General features: G+C 37.2%; 1 protein-coding gene across 1 annotated transcript in view; it reads left to right on the forward strand.

The window, feature by feature from the left end:
* Positions 1-18,064, forward strand: part of LOC311299728 (fibrocystin-L-like) — a gene marked incomplete at its 5' end in the record, with an annotated part of 62,324 nt that overhangs the window by 6,508 nt on the left and 37,752 nt on the right. The window contains 21 exons of the mRNA XM_084423524.1: positions 13-123; positions 708-866; positions 983-1,104; positions 1,231-1,391; positions 1,482-1,648; positions 2,506-2,641; positions 2,893-3,047; positions 3,563-3,685; positions 4,261-4,366; positions 4,450-4,557; positions 6,738-6,899; positions 7,148-7,269; positions 7,710-7,842; positions 10,068-10,260; positions 10,422-10,564; positions 10,742-10,846; positions 12,126-12,314; positions 13,934-14,104; positions 14,249-14,460; positions 15,259-16,234; positions 17,558-17,806. Of these exons, the coding sequence (XP_084279650.1) occupies positions 13-123; positions 708-866; positions 983-1,104; positions 1,231-1,391; positions 1,482-1,648; positions 2,506-2,641; positions 2,893-3,047; positions 3,563-3,685; positions 4,261-4,366; positions 4,450-4,557; positions 6,738-6,899; positions 7,148-7,269; positions 7,710-7,842; positions 10,068-10,260; positions 10,422-10,564; positions 10,742-10,846; positions 12,126-12,314; positions 13,934-14,104; positions 14,249-14,460; positions 15,259-16,234; positions 17,558-17,806 (4,003 nt within the window). The remainder of the gene's footprint in view (positions 1-12; positions 124-707; positions 867-982; positions 1,105-1,230; positions 1,392-1,481; positions 1,649-2,505; positions 2,642-2,892; positions 3,048-3,562; positions 3,686-4,260; positions 4,367-4,449; positions 4,558-6,737; positions 6,900-7,147; positions 7,270-7,709; positions 7,843-10,067; positions 10,261-10,421; positions 10,565-10,741; positions 10,847-12,125; positions 12,315-13,933; positions 14,105-14,248; positions 14,461-15,258; positions 16,235-17,557; positions 17,807-18,064) is intronic.

Below are 18,064 nucleotides of genomic sequence, written 5' to 3' on the forward strand. Positions count from 1 at the left end.
ATTTCATTAAAGGTGCGTTCAGCACTAGATATGATGATCACCGCTAAATGTCCAGCAGAGATTCCAACCATGGAGAACACTAATGTGAAATTTTTTAGAGATTATGAGACCAACATCACAGGGGTAAGCAAAGCAGATGATTTGGGGCCAACTAACAGCTTGCACCAGCGCGAACCTTCTTTTGGCGTTAAAAGATTCCTTCATTTTTCTAAAGAAAACCAGTGAAAAATCCGCACTGAAAAGGTGTGGACATTTTTGCAGCTGACCTTGTTGCACATGCATTTGTAGGAGTTTCCCTTTCAGACGCAAAATTTATGGGAGGAGACTATTTAATGAATCATGCAAGTCAATTTACTGGTATTTGCTAAAACCAGACGCTAATTTATGCTGCTCTTGGTAGATTGCTTTGGTCATTATGCATTATGTATTTAATTTGCGCATCGTCAGTAGATCATGCACAGTACTTTCCACTCCCATCTGCGCTTTTTGGAACTGCGCTCTTACGCTAATTTGCCCTGTTTAGTAAATCTGGCCCCAAGTATGTTCTTTCTTGCAGAGGACATGCCTACCTATTTTAAATCAAGTCTATTCAAGTTAGCTTTGCAAATGTTTGACATTACAGAATTCTAACATGATAAACATCAGTTATTTTGATGAAAAACATCACCTTTTTGTCCAGCTTTTAGAGCTTTCTCCTTGTCAAACAGTTTTCAGGTGATCTACGCCGCAGAGGGGTCCGGGTCACTGACTCGGAGGCTTTCTGTGGCCGCTGGTCTCTGAAGAATCCAGAGATTCTCTTCAATGCTAGTGACATTACAGCATCCGGAGCAATCTACAGCCCAATACTGCTACAAACATACAACACTGTAAGCTCCACTAAACACCTCAGTATCTCATCCTCCTTACTAATGGATTTTTCTCAGCATGGAAATAAACTTTTCAAAGATTAATATATAAATTTATACATGTTTTTTCTTTGTAGCTCTGTTTGGCCTACAAAGGGCGTCTCGTGAATGAACTGGGAATAATGTTCAGTTACATGACTGCAAGTACTTACCGGGAAGAGAACATACGCATCTCTGTGCAGTTTGACTCAACGGATGAGTAAGTTTAATCTACTGAACATAAATAGTAACCTGATGTCTTTCCTTTAGAGTATTTGTCTTTATCGCAAAAATGTAATAACAAAATCAATTCATGTGAGGATAACATTGATGTTGTCATTCTCAGGTGGAACTACAAGTGTGTGGATCTCCTGAGCTCCATACAGACAAACTACATAGGCTCCAACTACAAACTTCTTCAGTTCAGTGTGTATGGAGTGGCAAACTCTGTTTACTTCATAGATGCTGTTCACCTTGGACGTGCAATGACTGCTTTGGATTCTAATGGTGAATAGGAATAAGTTTAAATTTGATATTTTATTTTATTTTAAAGTGGTCTTTTAAAATGTAATGTTCTATTATCTCTCTCCACTTCAGTTATAATCCACAGGAGAAGGCCTCCTGCTCTGGCCAGTTCAGGACTTTTCTTTTCAAACATAACTGTGAGCAAACAAGCAAATGCTTCACAAGTCAGCTATGAGATCACAGCGACACCTTACAACTGTGGCTTTGGTGTCCCACTGTTTGAAATAGGCTTTCTGAAGGTAAGTTAGCGTAAAATGGAAGTGAAGTGCTGGAACTTCCAGATTTCTCTGATGTGACAGATGACAACAGAATATTTGCATGTCATGTCTTTGACGTTTGAGTTAATTTCTATATCTCTGAATTGTTTCCTGCAGATTGTGTGCACATAGTTGCATAGTTAAAGGGAAAGTTCACACAAAAACGAAATTCTGTCATCAATTACTCACCCTTGTGTTGTTTCAACCCTGTAAGACTTTTGCTCATCTTCAGAGCACAAATGAAGATATTTTTAATGAAATCTGAGAGATTTCTGTCCCTCCACTTAAAGTCTATTCACCCAACCATTGATAATGCTTCAAAACATTCATAAAGAGATCATGAAACCAATCCAAATGAATCAGGTGGTTTAATCCAATACGTTTGCTTTATATGATGAATTTAAATGATTTTTAATCACATTTAAACATTGATCAGCGAACAGTGTTTACAGCATTGCAATTTGGTAAACAATAGCTCAAGTTCATTCTTGTGTGTCACTCAGCACGTTTGAGCTTCTGCAAGAAACAATGAGGTTCTCGTGCGTCAAGCAAGTACGATTAAACTCTATGTATGTTCACTGGTTAATGATTTGTGTTAATAAAAGCATAAATTAAATCTGTTCATATAAAGCAATCATGTCTCTTCAGAAGATTTGGATTAAATCACTTGATTGAATTTTGGGTGAACAGACTTTCAGTGGAGGGACATAAATATCTCAGATTTCATTAAAATGTCTTTGTATTCCAAAAATGAACGAAAGTCTTATGGGCTTGGAGGTGAATTATCCCATGTACGCCTTCCATGTTCTCAATCTTCAGTCTTCATTCATGTTCAACAGAAGATGCCAAACAGCACAAGAGACCTACTGATTCAAAGCCAAGGGAATGCCACTGTCACTATTATGCGCCCTCAGAAAGCCAGCCCCCCTCTTACAGGAACCTTTAATGTTGAGTTCTTAGCCCGGCGTGTTGAAGGTAAGCATGTTGGCTGTGGGTTTATCTGTGACTTTGTTGTGTAGCTGCTGGAAATAACTAAATAATTTAATACATGGAATTTCCTGTAGTTTCACAGCATATTCTTGATGTCGGACACTGTTAATCATGTTGCAGTCCCAAAATTGATTTATTAGAATAGCGAACTAGACTTCTTTCTACATAAACCACAATCTTCTTAGAGGTTCTAAACCTCTGGTTTTTCATTTGGTATGTGCATTGTATGTTCCCAGGCCTGGCGGTAGACATCAGTGCTGCGGACCTGCAGTATGCCCTGCAGGGGATCCCAGAGCTCGGCCAGCTGCAGGTGCAGCGATCTGGAGACTGTAGAGGCTACATTTGGAACATACAGTGGCTCACCATCTCTGGAAATCAGCCTCTGTTAAAGGCAAGAAAGAGTTCAGAGTGCTGTTACAATAAAATTAGATGGGGTTTGCAAGACGGCAGGGGAACTGCTCATGAGAAATGGTAAAAATGCTGGTTAAAAAAAAATTTATGTGCTAAATTTTAAAATAAAATGTGTACAATTCATTTAAATATATAACATAACTTAAAGTCAACATGGAAAGGTGTATGCAACCCATTATTCCTTCTGAAAAGTGAAAAAGATATTCAATAAAAAAATAAAATAGGGCCAGTCTTGAGTGTATCCAGTGGGTACAAATATCTTAAGCAGAACAACTGTTTTAAATATTGATAATAATAAGAAATGATTGAGCACCAAATCAGCAAATCAGAATGATTTCTGAAGGATGTGCAGCCTTGGTGAGCATAAGAGACTTTGAAAAACCATTATATAAAAAAAAAAAAAAAAAATTCCAACCCCAAATGTATATCTTAATTGACTCAAACTTTCCATTTCACTCCAGGCTGAATTAACATTTTTTTGATAATGTTAACCAGATCAATGCTTCTAATGTGGTTGGTGTGAACCCTTCATTGACGTCACGTGAGATCGAGCAAGGAGGCGTCTTCAAACAGAGAATTATGGGAGACTTTCTGCGCGTGCCCACAAATAAACCACAGGTGCGTTTCTTACTCACTGCTTTTGCTGCAATAATGTTTGTCCAAAATACATTGTTCATATACTGTATATGCAGCTTGCTTTTAAAGGCTCTTCCTCATGTTACCTGATGCAGTGTAGTGTACAGATTTCAATAGCGCTACATAGTGGGTCAGGTGTAGGGCCTGTCCAGTTGTGACTCTGTTTGAATATCCACTGTTCTAGGTATTTTGCATGTTGAGAGGATTATGGCTGAACTGAAAGGTTCATTTGTATTATTACAAAAGGACAGTTGTGCATTCTTTATAGTTTGAATGTGCATGATCCTATTAATATTTTATTCTATAAGTTCTCAAGAATGCATTACATACAAGTTTACTGGTAAAAGAAGTAAACATTAATATTATATTTTTACATTAATGTAAATGTTTTAGATTTTTAAATTTCTATTTTAGTACTGTGTTGGGTCTCCTCTTAATATAAATGTAAACTTAAGTCCAGTGTAATATCTGGGTCCTGAAGCAAAACCAGTAGTTTGAGAAACTTTGGTTTAGGATGTCTAATGACAGAAATGTACATTTATGTGCTTATCTTTAAGGTGGAAGTTTTCATTAATGGTATTCCGTCACGGTGCTCAGGGGACTGTGGTTTCACCTGGAGTGAGCCGAAGACCCCAACAGTGATCGGGATCTCGCCTATAGAAGGTAGAGTAAATGATCAAGTCTTGCATAAAAGCTTTCATCTCCATTCATAATGGTTTATATTACTGATATAACTTGTCTTTCAGGATCAAGCAGTCTGGGAACAGTTCTTACCATAACAGGATCTGGTTTTGATGGTGGAAACGTCACTGTAAAGATTGGAGATGTGGAATGCTCTGTTCTACAGCTTACCAGTAAGTCAAAACTCAGTAATGTCACAAAATCTTTTTTTTTGTGCGCACACACCCAAAGTACACACACAGAGAGCCGCATTTCAAACAGCACACAAACACAGAATTGTCTCCTTTTCACGTCTCCTTGGGCTTGAATGGATTCATACACAAAAAATAGTGTCAACATACTAGGGTTGCCCCCTAATAGTCGACTAAACATTAGTTTAGTTGAGAAGAGGCTTAGTTGAGAAAAATTGTATCAGTCGGTTAGTCGCTGAAAAAATAACTCCACAGGAAGTAGCGAAGTTGGGCAGTTCATGAGGGACAGATCGTTTACAGGTCCTTGTGGTAATTACAGCATGTTGGGCAGGAAATATAAACATTCGCCTATTATCCATCTGTAACAGTTATATTCAGTTGCATTCTGTTTTGGCTGTTTCATTGTGGTTTTGTTCTGTTTTCCCTGTTTGACCTAGTTTCCCAGTGTGTTTGATTTATGACCCCGTTCACCTGTTTTCTCATTAGTTATCTCATTAGCTCTTTTGTTTGCTGTGTGTATTTAAGCCGTTAGTTTGAGTTAATTCCCTGTCTGGTATTGTTTGTGTTAACGTGAGTTTGCTGCTTCTTAAGCTCCTGTTGTTTCCTAAGTGTTGTGTAATAAATAGTATTTTGATTATTTCTGGTTCATTTCTTGAGCAACCTGTGACACCATTGACCTCAAATATGGCTTATCATTTGAAACTTGTAAGTAGTAGCAACTTTACTTGGCTGCTCGCTCCAACGTTAACCTTGATAAATGTGCGCTATTATTAGAAGTGTTTGTGCGGAGTGTGGAAGCTAAAGTATTAGTGCGCTTACTGCATGACATGGAGGTTCCGGCACGATCACTTAAGTAATTAAATTAATATTGGCTGATGGCTTAAATGGACGATTACTAGTCGAATAGAAAAATCTTTAGTGGGGGCAGCCCTACAAAATACCCGTCTCTGCCAGTAATCTTGTAAACGGTTGCTTATGTCTTAAGCAGTGTTCGGGGTAACACATTACAAGTACGTGAGTTACGTTATCAGATTACGTTTTTCAAGTAACAAGTAAAGTAACACATTACTTTTGAATTTACAACAAAATATCTGAGTTACTTTTTCAAGTAAGTAATGTAAGTTACTTGGTTTTCCCATTTATTGACAGAAACCTATTCTGTTCCAATGTTGAGAAATCAGGAATAAGTGTAGAGGTGTTTTGTGAACTGTGTAAACATGACGGATGTTGTAGTTCTTGACTAAATGTGAGCAGGCATTTACTCATCTCACTTGCACAAAAACAGATACAGCATTCCTCAATGCATTCCTTAAACGTAAACTCATTAAATATGTTTTTAATATATGCAGTAATTAAATATATTAAAGTAATTAAATATAAATGTTACATAGCACAAATATAGGCTATGTATTTAGTCTCACTTTATTAACCAATGTCTTTGCTGACATTTGATGATCCAGTGCAATAAGACAAATTACTTTAGATAAACATCACATTTGTGTTTGTGTAAATTATTAAAGTAAGAGTGTTTAACTCTCTTCTCCTGTGTCCTATTCTTCTGTAATCCAGAAGCAGCTGAAAGGTTTTTTTGAGCTGAAACCTCTTCTGTACAGTCGTGAATTTGCATTTCATTCACCCTCAGGCTTATTTAATTCACTTCTGGTGTGAAAGGGCCTTTAAATTTGTCAAAAATAAAATTTTTTGTTAACTATCAAGCAGTCCAGTTACCAGGTAAACGCAAAAGTAACATATTACTTTGCATAAAAAGTAACTAAGCAACGCAATTAGTTACTTTTTTAGGGAGTAACACAATACTGTAAGACATTACTTTAAAAAGTAGCTTTCCCCAACACTGGTCTTAAGTGAATATAAACAGTTGAGAAAGAAAACGGATGTGTATCATTATATTGTATCCGTGCAGGTCTTAAGAGGCTTATAGAGGCATTCAAGCTTTAAAAATAATGCATAACACCATACAAGTGGATCAAATGACTTGTGCACTATATTCCAAGTCTTCCAAAGTCATACTATAGCTTTGCATGAGAAAAGGAAAAATTTAAATCATTATTCATAAAAAAGTTTAGGTAAGTACATTTTTACTGAACTTTTAAAAAAATACTATTCAAGCAAACATCTGATCAAATTATTTATTTGTGTTTCAGATACTTCTATAACCTGCCAGGTCGGTCCTGCAAGTGCAGGTGTACAGCCAGTCTCTCTGAGTTTCTCTGTGCTGGGAAATGCCCAATACAGAAGTAACAACAGCTTGTTCACACACCTGTTAGGAGTGACCTCCATAAATCCCACAACAGGAAGTGTAGCAGGTACATGTAGCATTACAATTATCTACATACAGTAGAGTAGAGTGTAAAATAAATATATTCTAGTATATAGTCTAGTACCACTAGTAAAATGCTTCTATTTCATATTTTGAAAATGAGATATTTTGTTAATTAAAAATTATATCAGCAGAACAATTTTAATGACAAGTTGAACTGACACATTACTTTCAAAATAGTATTTGTTGTGTCCAAAACCTGCTTACCTATGCTTTTTTTGTATGGCTTCACAGGAGGGACGATTCTGACAGTGTCAGGCTATGGATTCAGTAATGATACCGCAGTCACCATTGGCACTCAGCCATGTGACATTATAGGCGTGGAACTTTTCCAGCTGAGATGCATAGTTCCGGCTGTAAGTAAAAAACTTGATTTCCCATGAAGTAAAAAAAAAAAAAAAAAAAAAATCCTAAATGGGTTATAAACCTTTTTAACAAAAATTTTAATAGAATATAAAAGTTGTTATTATGAATATTGTTTTATTATTATTATTATTATTAACAGAACTCCTAAGGGCAAATTCACAAAAAAAGTTGTACCACTTTATATGGAATGTCATTTTAAAAGCATGTGCATCCCCATGCCCCACAACTTGGCACTCAGAGCTGACTTGAAAGATGTGAAATTGTCACATGTGAATTGCATTTGATATATGGTATTTGCATCTTTCCTTTGGTAAATCCGATACTGAAACAAGACAGCACATCCAAATAAATATCATAGTGGGCACAATGCAATGTACTTGCGTTCAAAAAAATTAACTTTATGCTGTACAATTTTTTATTCATCAATCAGGGGTCAGAAGGTGAACGGACAGTAACCCTGACCACGGCAGAGATGACAGCAAAATCAAATAACTCTTTCACGTACAGCAGCACTCTGACGGCCTTAATCACATCTGTGAGCCCACAAACTATAACAGTATTCGGTAAGATATTAATATTTATAAATTTGGTAGACTCCTTTACCCAGATTCAGGGCAGACATATTTACCTGTCCATGGGAATTTAACCTATGACCTTAAAACATTAAAGAAGCTGGGCCCTTATCATTAGACCCAGACCGTGACACTGACAAGTACCCTGAATTGCTTTAGATGTTCAAATATGTTTTTCAATACCTATTCATCTTGCCAACACACAGAGTTTTGGATTATAGCTCTAAATCTCAGATCGGAACACAATCAGTTGTTGACTGTTTTTAAACATAGAATGAGGCCAACTATAGGGAGTTGGCCTCATTCTATGTTTGAAAACAGTCAGCAACTGATTGTGTTACGATCTGAGATTTAGAGCTGTAATCCAATACTCCCTGTGTTCCCTTGCCTTTATTCACAAGAGTGTTTAGTAAATAAGAATAGCCAAGCTTTCTGTCAGGATTCAGAGAAGGGAGGACCCAGGTGCAGAATGAACAGGGAGTGATATTTATTAACAAAGACAAAACACAGGCGGAACAGTCCAAACAATAGAGCAGGGCACACAACTGGAGAACAGGTGGGTCGAGGGCACAAATGGAGAACAGGCTGGTCAAGGATTAGACAAACCCAGGCTCTTTGGGAATAGTGGAAACTTGACAAAAGCTCAAGGAACCAGAGGCTTGGCATAGGTGGGATGAAACAGCACTAGGCACTAGAGTGGCTTGCCAGGACAGAAGTCTCAATGACCAAGGAAGAACAGGATGCAGGGCAGGAACCAACACAAGACGAACACACAAGAGATAACAGAAACAAAACCGACAACTATGACTAGTAAAACAAAATAGACTAATTAATAACTGGAGGTAGCAAAGGAGAAAATAAGGTAAATAAAATAAACCATTTCTCAAAATAAGTAACTGGTACTTACAAACAAAAATAAATCAAAGAAGACTGCAACCTTGCAGAGAACTAGAGAAAAATAAATAAAAGATTACTTAAATAAGAAGTAAAAACAAGGCTTGAGAGAACTAGAAGTAAATAAAGACTAGAACTAGACTAAAAACACAGAGACAAAGAAACTAGAAATTAACAAAACAGAAATAATCAAACAAGGAAAACTAAATACTAAAACTAAGGCAGGACAAGAGGAGCACATGGCAAACACAAACAAAGACACAGCCATGTGCTCAAACACAAGACAAACATAGAAACATGAAACCATGACAACACCCTGACACTTTCAGTTAATTTCATACAAAGATTTAATCCCTTCAACATACAACTTGTAATAGTGCATCATCAATGTGTCTCTTAAAGTCACCAGTCAAATCCAGTCATTGGGCATGCCATAGTAATAAGTGCAAATCCTAAAATGAACTTTTGCTACACCTACTAATACAAGATTACTGGCCATTAAGCTGCTATGAAAATGTAAATGGTAACACTGTATTTTACAGTGTCCTTATCACTATAGTAACTACATGTAACATATGTAAAAACTTTAAATTATGCATAAAAAAAAAATATATATATATATAAATCAATGAAAATTTATTCTAATAGTTTCATAAAATGTCATATACATTTTGAGCATACAGGTTCACATATAAGCTTATTTAAAACCTTTATAATAAATACATAATTTTTCTTTTTTTACAGTTTCATATGTTCGCCCACACACACACACACACACACACACACACACACACACACACACACACACACACGGCCATTCCAACCTATAATTAATGAATTCCACTGCTTCCATATTAAATAAACACTGGTTAGCATCTGTTCTTAGAGAGGCATGATAATAGATGAAAGTCAAGGGGATACAAACAAACAAACAGGTAGAATCACATTCAAGTGTCTCTTTCCGTCCCATTGTTCTGATCTGCTTTTTCATCTTGGTTACAGCAGTAAACCTCCAATAGGCCTCCAGACAAACTTCAGCTAAAAGGTTTTTTTTTTCAGCTCTTTTGTGCATGCCAGATAATTCCACTGGCTTTAGCTAATGTCACGCAGTCAGAAAAGCCGGTTTGTCTGCAGTGAAGGACAATCAACAATGTGATGTTTCTTAAAAGGACCTTTCAATAACACTGCAATCTGCTCTCAACACTCAAATAATCACACTAACAACAGTTTTGTATCTGACTTCCTCATTGTTCTCACCCCTCACAATCTTACAAGAACAGCGATTCATTTTACCCTGTTTTCATTTATCTTTTTTGATAAAGGGCACAGGATTCTCACCATCTTGGGCACTAATTTTGGGGCGCAGGCTAATGGCAGCTCTGTTTTGATTGGTGAAGCTGAGTGTGAATTGCTGCAGTGGACCGATGAAAACATCACCTGCCTGTTACCCACACTTCCCCCAGCTATGTACAATGTCCGTGTGAGAGTTGGAAACCAGGGTTACACCTTAACCAGGTCTCATATCACTTACTATTCTCAATATTTATATTGAAATATCATGCTTCAACTGTAAATGCATAATTCCCGATGATGCACAATTCCATTCTACAATGACATTTAATCCAAAGTGAAGCTATTTAGAGTGATTTAAAGGTTTTTTTTTTTTTTTTGTGCAGCACTGGCGTTAATACCACCATAAAGTATGTTCTAGAGGTCACAAGTTTTTCTCCATCTCTGGGGTCTTTGTATGGCGGAACCACCATCACTATCACCGGCTCCGGGTTCAGCCCTGTCACAGCAGACAATAATGTCACTCTAGGTAAGACAAGACTACAATGAACCAAAAAAATATATCAAATTTTTTTTAAACATTCCCCATGCTTAAAACTACCGTGAAAATACTTTGATTTACTCTTTGATCTTTAACAGTGTATTACTGAAACCAATCGTTTCCAGATCATTTAGTACAGTAGTCACAGTTGTGTGTTTCATACAGGGGACACACAATGCCGAGTGACTGCCGTTTCAGATCATCAGCTTGAGTGTGTGACCCAGTCTAGAGATAAAACACTCACCGTGACGAACCAAGGTTTCCACCCCGGTAATATCTCTTTACTTTTATCTCTTTTTCTGTCACGCACAAAATACCTGAATATATCAGAGACAGTGAAACAATGGCTGTCAGCACATTGACACAGACTTATCAAATACACTAGAGCTGCCAGCAGAAACAAACAAACATGATATTCCATAGCACTGTTTGAGTGGGATTATTTTTTTCTTATTTTTTTCTTTTTCTTTTTTTGTTAAGCTATATTTAGCCCCACACAGTATCCACACGGGCAGAATTCAGTGAAATGCTTTGTAGTTTTCCTGAAGAATTCACAAAGCATCATATTAGCAGTTGTGCTGATATGATGTTTCTGTTACCCGTTTGACTATTACAGAGAATCCCTCTACAATCAGTGCCAAAAATATGAAAAGTACACAAATTCTGTGTGTGCTTACTCACATTCATGGTTCTTAAAGTCATGAAAAATCTGCAATATCAAGGATTTTTTAAAGTGTGATTACCAGTCCTGGACAAGTCATTATTGTTAGGTAAAAATGAAAATGTAATTTAAAAAGGTAACTTAAATGTAAAAGGTAAAGAAATCGTAACACTTTAAAATAAGTTCACAAATGTTAATATTATTAAATGTACATTCACTAATCTTTGTCAATGCGAGTTAATAAAAATACAATTGATTTTTGTTCATGTTAGTTCACAGTGCATTGTTAACAGATACAACTTTTGATTTTAAAAGAGCATTAGTATAGTAAATATTAAAATAAACATTAATAAATGCTGCAGTGTTATTTATTGCTCATCATGTTAATGTTTATATTTAAGTAATGCTAACAAATGAGACCTTATTGTAAAGTGTTACAGAAAAATAAATGAAAATTAAATTAATACAATTATAAAACGCAATGGAAAATGCTGGAGATTAAAATCTTAATGTAATGGAAAAGTGATAGAAATGAATCAAATCTCTAAATAACAGAAAAGGGATGAAAAAAAATCTTAAAGTAATGGAGATCACATTGAAATAAAATATTAAAAGGTCATGAAACTTTTTCACAAGGAAATTAATAAAAGCTTAAGTAATGGAAATCATGGAGATTTGTACAGTCCAACTAAGTGTTCTAATTATGCAATGTAAAGGTTTTTTTTTTTTTTTATAGATAGAAATGACTTTTTTTGGGGGTGTAAACTATAAAATAATTGATCTAGTCTGGAAAATGTCCCTATATATTGTCAAAAAATGTGTGTGTGTGTGACTACATGTGCTTGTTTGCCCAATTGCATACCAGTTAATAACATCATATCTGTTCAGTGTACGGTCAGGGTTACGCCTGGAGTCCCTCTGCGATAATAGCCTCAGTGGGGGACACAGTGGTTTGGCGTTGGGACGCACCAGCTTTTGTGCCCGGTCTGAGCTACAGGGTCTTCAGTGTGTCCAGTCCCAGCAGCACAGACTATGATGGCATTGCTTTCAGCAGTGGAGACACAGGAACTAACAAAGGTACAAAAACTACTATCTTACAACCTGTGTGTTAAACCTGCTCATTCTAATTTACATTAAGCAGACAAACAACTACACAAACTGTTTGTGAGAACAACATTTTCCTGAACACCATTTTGAAAACCAGTCCTTGCTTACATTTTTTACATTTTCTAGTCTCATTCTTATAAATAGATCCTATGTAACTAGAGGAATCAAAAACACAAATCATGAATATTAATATGTAAATAATTGAATGATTTTTATAAATATGCATTTATGCTATTAATATCTATATTAAAATAAATACTTTTGAAAAATACATTATTCTACAATATAAGTAGCAAGACAAGTAAAGCATCTTTTTTAATTAATTTAGGATTTGTTATGTTTATTTATTTATCAGTCTAAAGTTTTTTTCCTAAACACAAATTAGTTGCCTGAAGGCACTATCCTATTTTCTGTATAGTTACTTTGGAATAATTTGTATGGTGAAAGTATCCATAATACATTTGAACTGAATTGAATTAATAATTTGCAATTCTCACTGGAAACATGAGGAGTCTGGGAGACACTATTTTGAATACATAACTTCTAACTTTTTAACCTGTTTCTTACTTTTACTTTTGAATGGCTGCCAGCTTGAAAGTTGACATTTTTACGAAATGTACATTATTTCATTTAGTCACACACAGTACAATATATTGACTCTGAAACTGTGTAAGTGGCTTTTGATTGTCCTGATCTTTGTGACATTAGAGACTGGTCCCCGGGGAAATGTGATTAAATACCCCTGATCCAGACAAGCATTTGGTTTGTGAGAGTGTCAGATTTCATGAAGAGTAAACCCAAGGTGTCTGCTCTCTAATTAACTATAATTACAACATAATTAATTACACACCAGTCATTTTGCATAAATAAATAAATAAATAAAATAAACGATGTTCTGTGCTATTTTTTTTTTTTTTTTGAAAATTAAGCCCCTTTCACACAGTGCTTTGAACCCGGGAAATTGCCGGCAAATTGCCAGAACGCCTTCTGTGTGAACGCAAACATGACCCGGGATTGATGCCGGGATCGATGCCGGGTTGGGGACCTAGTAACTTTGCCGTGTTAAGTTCCGGAACGCGCGCTGTGTGAACAAAAGCCGTAATAATGCCGTGTCGTAGTGATGACGCTGAAGCCGGGATCGTTCGCCAGCTGTGAAACGGTACGTAATGTGCAAGTTTATGATCGAATCAGAGAAAAAAATGCACAAGCGTGGATTCTCGAGAGAGAAATCGCAGCTCATAAGCAAACTGAAGACGCTGCTGAGACATTACAAGTCACATCGATGTCACGTGTCTTTCCGGGACATACACGGGTTGTGTGTGAACACGCTCTCTGATTCCGGAAAATCACTGGCAGTGTGAATGAACCAAAATCAAATGAACCCGGGTCAAATCCCGGGTCACTTTATCCGTGTATTTTCCGGAATCTCTGTGTGAAAGGGGCTTTAGTTGAATACCTTTTGCTGTAGATGTTAGTTTGTATTCTGTAAAGGAACAGAGAACAATAAGAGCTGGAGGCGTGATGCCAGTTTGATTAAGGAGGAACAAAATCTGATACTGCTGTTCTTGTTGTGTCTCTTTTATTATTAGGGTTTTTCGCCTATCGTTTCACATCTCCTGGAGTTTACTACTACAGCAGCGGTAAAATTGACTCTGGCAACCAGAAGACGCTGCAGGGAGTGGTGACTGTTATGCCTCTGGAGAAAAGCACTGTTGGGCTTCAGGTGTTTGTGACAGGAATACAGGCCTCTGTGAATTTAGGTACAATGACAACCTATATTCATAAGTACCATAATTTAACTCAACATTACATTCAGAATTTCACATTTCAGCATAAGCTGGTTTTGGGTAAGGAATTGGAAGGTAAAATCATCCTAATTGTCATTTGTTTCTCCCCAGTTGCAGGACAAATGAACTCATCTGACTCTAAATGTATATCCATGTTGGACTGTTTTCAAGATCAGCTGGAATTGAATGATACCTCAGACGGTCACTACTTCAGTTTTACTTCTTGTGCCAGCCCCACTGTGTACCACATTACGCCTGACCATGGTACCACACATGACATCATCAACATCAATGGATCTGGCTTTAGCAACATTAACTGTGCAAACGAGGTGAGTTTCAGTGGTCAGCTATGGCATTAAAGGTGCTGAAAGGGATTTTTTGGAATGTCCCAAACACCCAACAGATGTCACTGAAATTTGAAACTTGTTTTCTACTTAAAATACCAAAATTAATCATTTAAAATTGGCTATCACAATACATAAAAAAAATAAAATAAAAAAACATATACACACATTTAAAATCATATATATTCATATTACTTCAGATTTCAGAGTAAAGGTACATCAATTTCTAAAGCCTAGAAATAAAAACGTATACAATTCATCTATTTATAACAGTAGGGGAAAAAAACTAAGCAAAATTTACTCTATCCTAAAAATAAAAATAAATCACTAATTTTACCCATTTTTTTTATTTATTCACCAACTAATCGAAATCTTGACACTTTTTTTTTTATTTCTCTAACAAATAATATTGATTCAGATATGCTTTAAATTAATTTATGTATTTTTCTTATGCTTTATTTTATGTATCTTTCTAACTAAAATAGTACTTTAAAAACTTTAATAAAGTTTTAATAAAACTTTAATAAAACAACAGTGCGTACGATTTTAAGGCTTGTTTTCAGAGAATGTATCTTTAATAAGATGGGCTCATCTTGAGTTACCCAATGATCCGTTTCCGTTTCAGTTTTTTTCTGTTGGGAAAAAAGCAACAGAAATCCATTATATACAGTTTGTCATTGAATTAAATATTAAGGCAATATTCACTGTAAATTCACTCACTTTTGGGCAAAAGGGGAAAAAAAGTGAAAAAAAAAAAGTCTTTATTTTTTTTGCCAACCAAAGGTCAAAGTTGGAGATCGTCCATGCAGCGTTATCAACAGCACCTCCACTGAGATTAACTGCCAGCTCAGTCCTGACAGCGGAGCACCAGTGGGAATCCCTTTACCCGTAAGTGTCCTAATCAACAACCTTGGCACCGCCATCCTGTACATGCCGAAAGAGTATGACCGCAGATTTGTAGTTCTACCCGTGGTCGATTCTGTCTTTCCCTTGGTGGGTAGCACCACAGGCTATACTCGTCTCTTCATCTCTGGTTCTGGGTTCTCGAATGGTTCAGTTATGGTTGCAAACATTCCATGCAAAGTGGTTTTCATGAACTACTCCCAAGTGGTGTGCGATACCTCACCGTCTGCGGCTCGCAGGGGAAATGTCGCAGTTTACATCAACTCCATCTCTTCCTCATGCAGTTTTGATTGCGTGTTTGAATATTCCGACTCCATCACACCGTACGTCTCTGCGGTGTTCCCTAACTCGGTTAGTGGAAACGCCACCACTGTTGAGGTCACTGGCAGTGGATTTGGGAACAACTCTGCTGATCTAATGGTATCTGCAGCCAACATCCTGCTGGAAGTCACAGAAGTCACTGATAACAACATCACTGTTTTAGTTGGTGCCCTTCCCGCTGGCACGCACGTCCTACAGGTGGTGGTCATGAGAAAAGGTCTTGCCACTGGAGAAGCCACCCTGACCAGCATAGCACAAGCCAGCATCAACCCAACATCAGGCAGCATTGCTGGAGGAACTCCACTCTTGATCACAGGAAATGGCTTTGTGGCAGGAAATACAACCGTGAAGCTCGCTAACTCCCCCTGCAGGATTTTAGATGTGACTCCAGACAAAGTGAGGTGCATGACACCTCCTCATGCAGAGGGACAGGTGCAGGTGAACATTAAGGTGTTTGATGTTGTGTATCCACCTCAACGTTTCAACTACTCTAGGGGACAAACTCCAAACATCACCTCCATCAGTCCTATAACAGGTACGAACGTGCATTACATTAAAAAAAGTATATAATTGCCGCATTTACGGCAAATATAATTAGTGGCATTTACTATGGACTGCTGTAGTGATTATGTATTTTTGTAGACCAAAAGTTAACATCACCCTTGTCCACCCTTGCACCCTGCCAGGACTTTTACAGGCTTTTCTCAAAATCACGGAAGTGACCTCGATGTTTGGGTTAGCGGTAGCATAAGCCATCAGGCAAGTGTTATTTAAAGGGGAACTATGCAGTTTCTTTAGCTTAATTTACCTTAACTGAACAGCTTCTGAGTCATTGGAATGGTTATATGACTTTTTTCGGGTTGAATGGTGGACCACTTTGGACCTTATATGCTAGCCTTCTGTGTATCATACATACCTCAGTGGACATGGCTCCGTGCATTCGCCAGCTTTTTTGAAAACAAATGCACTTGACCAGAGGGAGAAGATGGGAGGGGGGAGAGTCGCCAATGAGTTTTTACGACAAATATCTATTCCGAAGCTGTAGGGGGAGCTCTATAGAGAAACCTGCGAGAAAACAGCGAAGAAATCGCCAAAACTCCATAGCACCGCTTTAAATAAACTCCTGATGTACTTACAAACTTTTCAATGCCTCGTTTTATGAGTACAGAACCTATTTGTACTACTGTAGAAGTTTGGTACCATTCTGGGAATTATTAGTGGGGTAATTGACGAGATACATCCTTGGATTCATGAGCGCCTGCACTAAGCCTTTTGGCTGATATCTCTAAATAAGCTCTAACTTTAATAATGTTTGACAAGGGAAAAAAAAGCTTTTGTGTGTGTGTGTGTGTGTGTGTGTGTCTGTGTGTCTGTGTGTCTGTGTGTGTGTGTGTCATGGTGTAAAGGACACAAGGGTGAAAATACTCCGACCCATCCCTTTAAGCTTTTGAATTTTCTTATTGGTCTTTATTTTAAAAAACATTTTCCATGAGTTTACCTGTTCAGCGAGATGTTTAATGTCTCAGACAACCTCTGTAGTCCCATTTAGCTACTTGTTAACAACCACCTTTATTAAGACAACTACAAGCTTTAAAAAAAAAAAAAATTCACAAGGGGGTATATTACTGATGTATTTTATGTTGTAGAATAAAACATGAAAATATCTTCAGATTTTGTTAACCACAGACCTTATTTCAAGCTTTTAAACAAAAGCCCATTAAAAGTAACCAGAAGTGCTAAAAAAAATTGTTTCCAGGTATTGGCCAACAAAAATACGTCATCTCTGCAGCACTCTATTAAACTATTGAATATCACAACACATTGTAGTAATACTACAGACATAATCCCTTTCTCGCAGGTCCGGGTGGAACAGAGATCACCGTCTCTGGTTCTGGCTTTGGCACAGATGTAGCACTCGTCTCTTTCGAGATCGGCGGTGTGGCTTGTAGCGTGACATCCATCACAGATATCCAGTTGCGGTGCACTGTTGGAGAACACGCAGGAGGAACTTTCCCAGTCATTTTTCACCATCAGGTCAAAGGTCATGCCTTGACCCAGTCTGTCTTCACCTATGAGCTGCTGCTGACAGGGGTCACACCGAATGAGGGTAATCAAAAACACTTTCTCTAGGGTAAAAGATTTGTCAATATGGACAGAATATAGCCAGGGACGGACTGGGGCTAAAAAACAGCCCTGGACTTTCTCCCAAATAGGCCCATCGGCCATTCGCCTCTAGCCGTGTGCGACAGACTCTAGCCAGGATGTCCTGATTCTATGCCACAATACTGTAGCCTATCAGACAAGGTATTCACAGCAAGTAACATCTCAAAACCAATGATGATAATTGGGGTTGTGTTTATTAATG

The sequence above is a fragment of the Rutilus rutilus genome (genome assembly GCF_951802725.1).
Source record: "Rutilus rutilus genome assembly, chromosome: 11".
Taxonomy (NCBI): Eukaryota; Metazoa; Chordata; class Actinopteri; order Cypriniformes; family Leuciscidae; genus Rutilus; species Rutilus rutilus.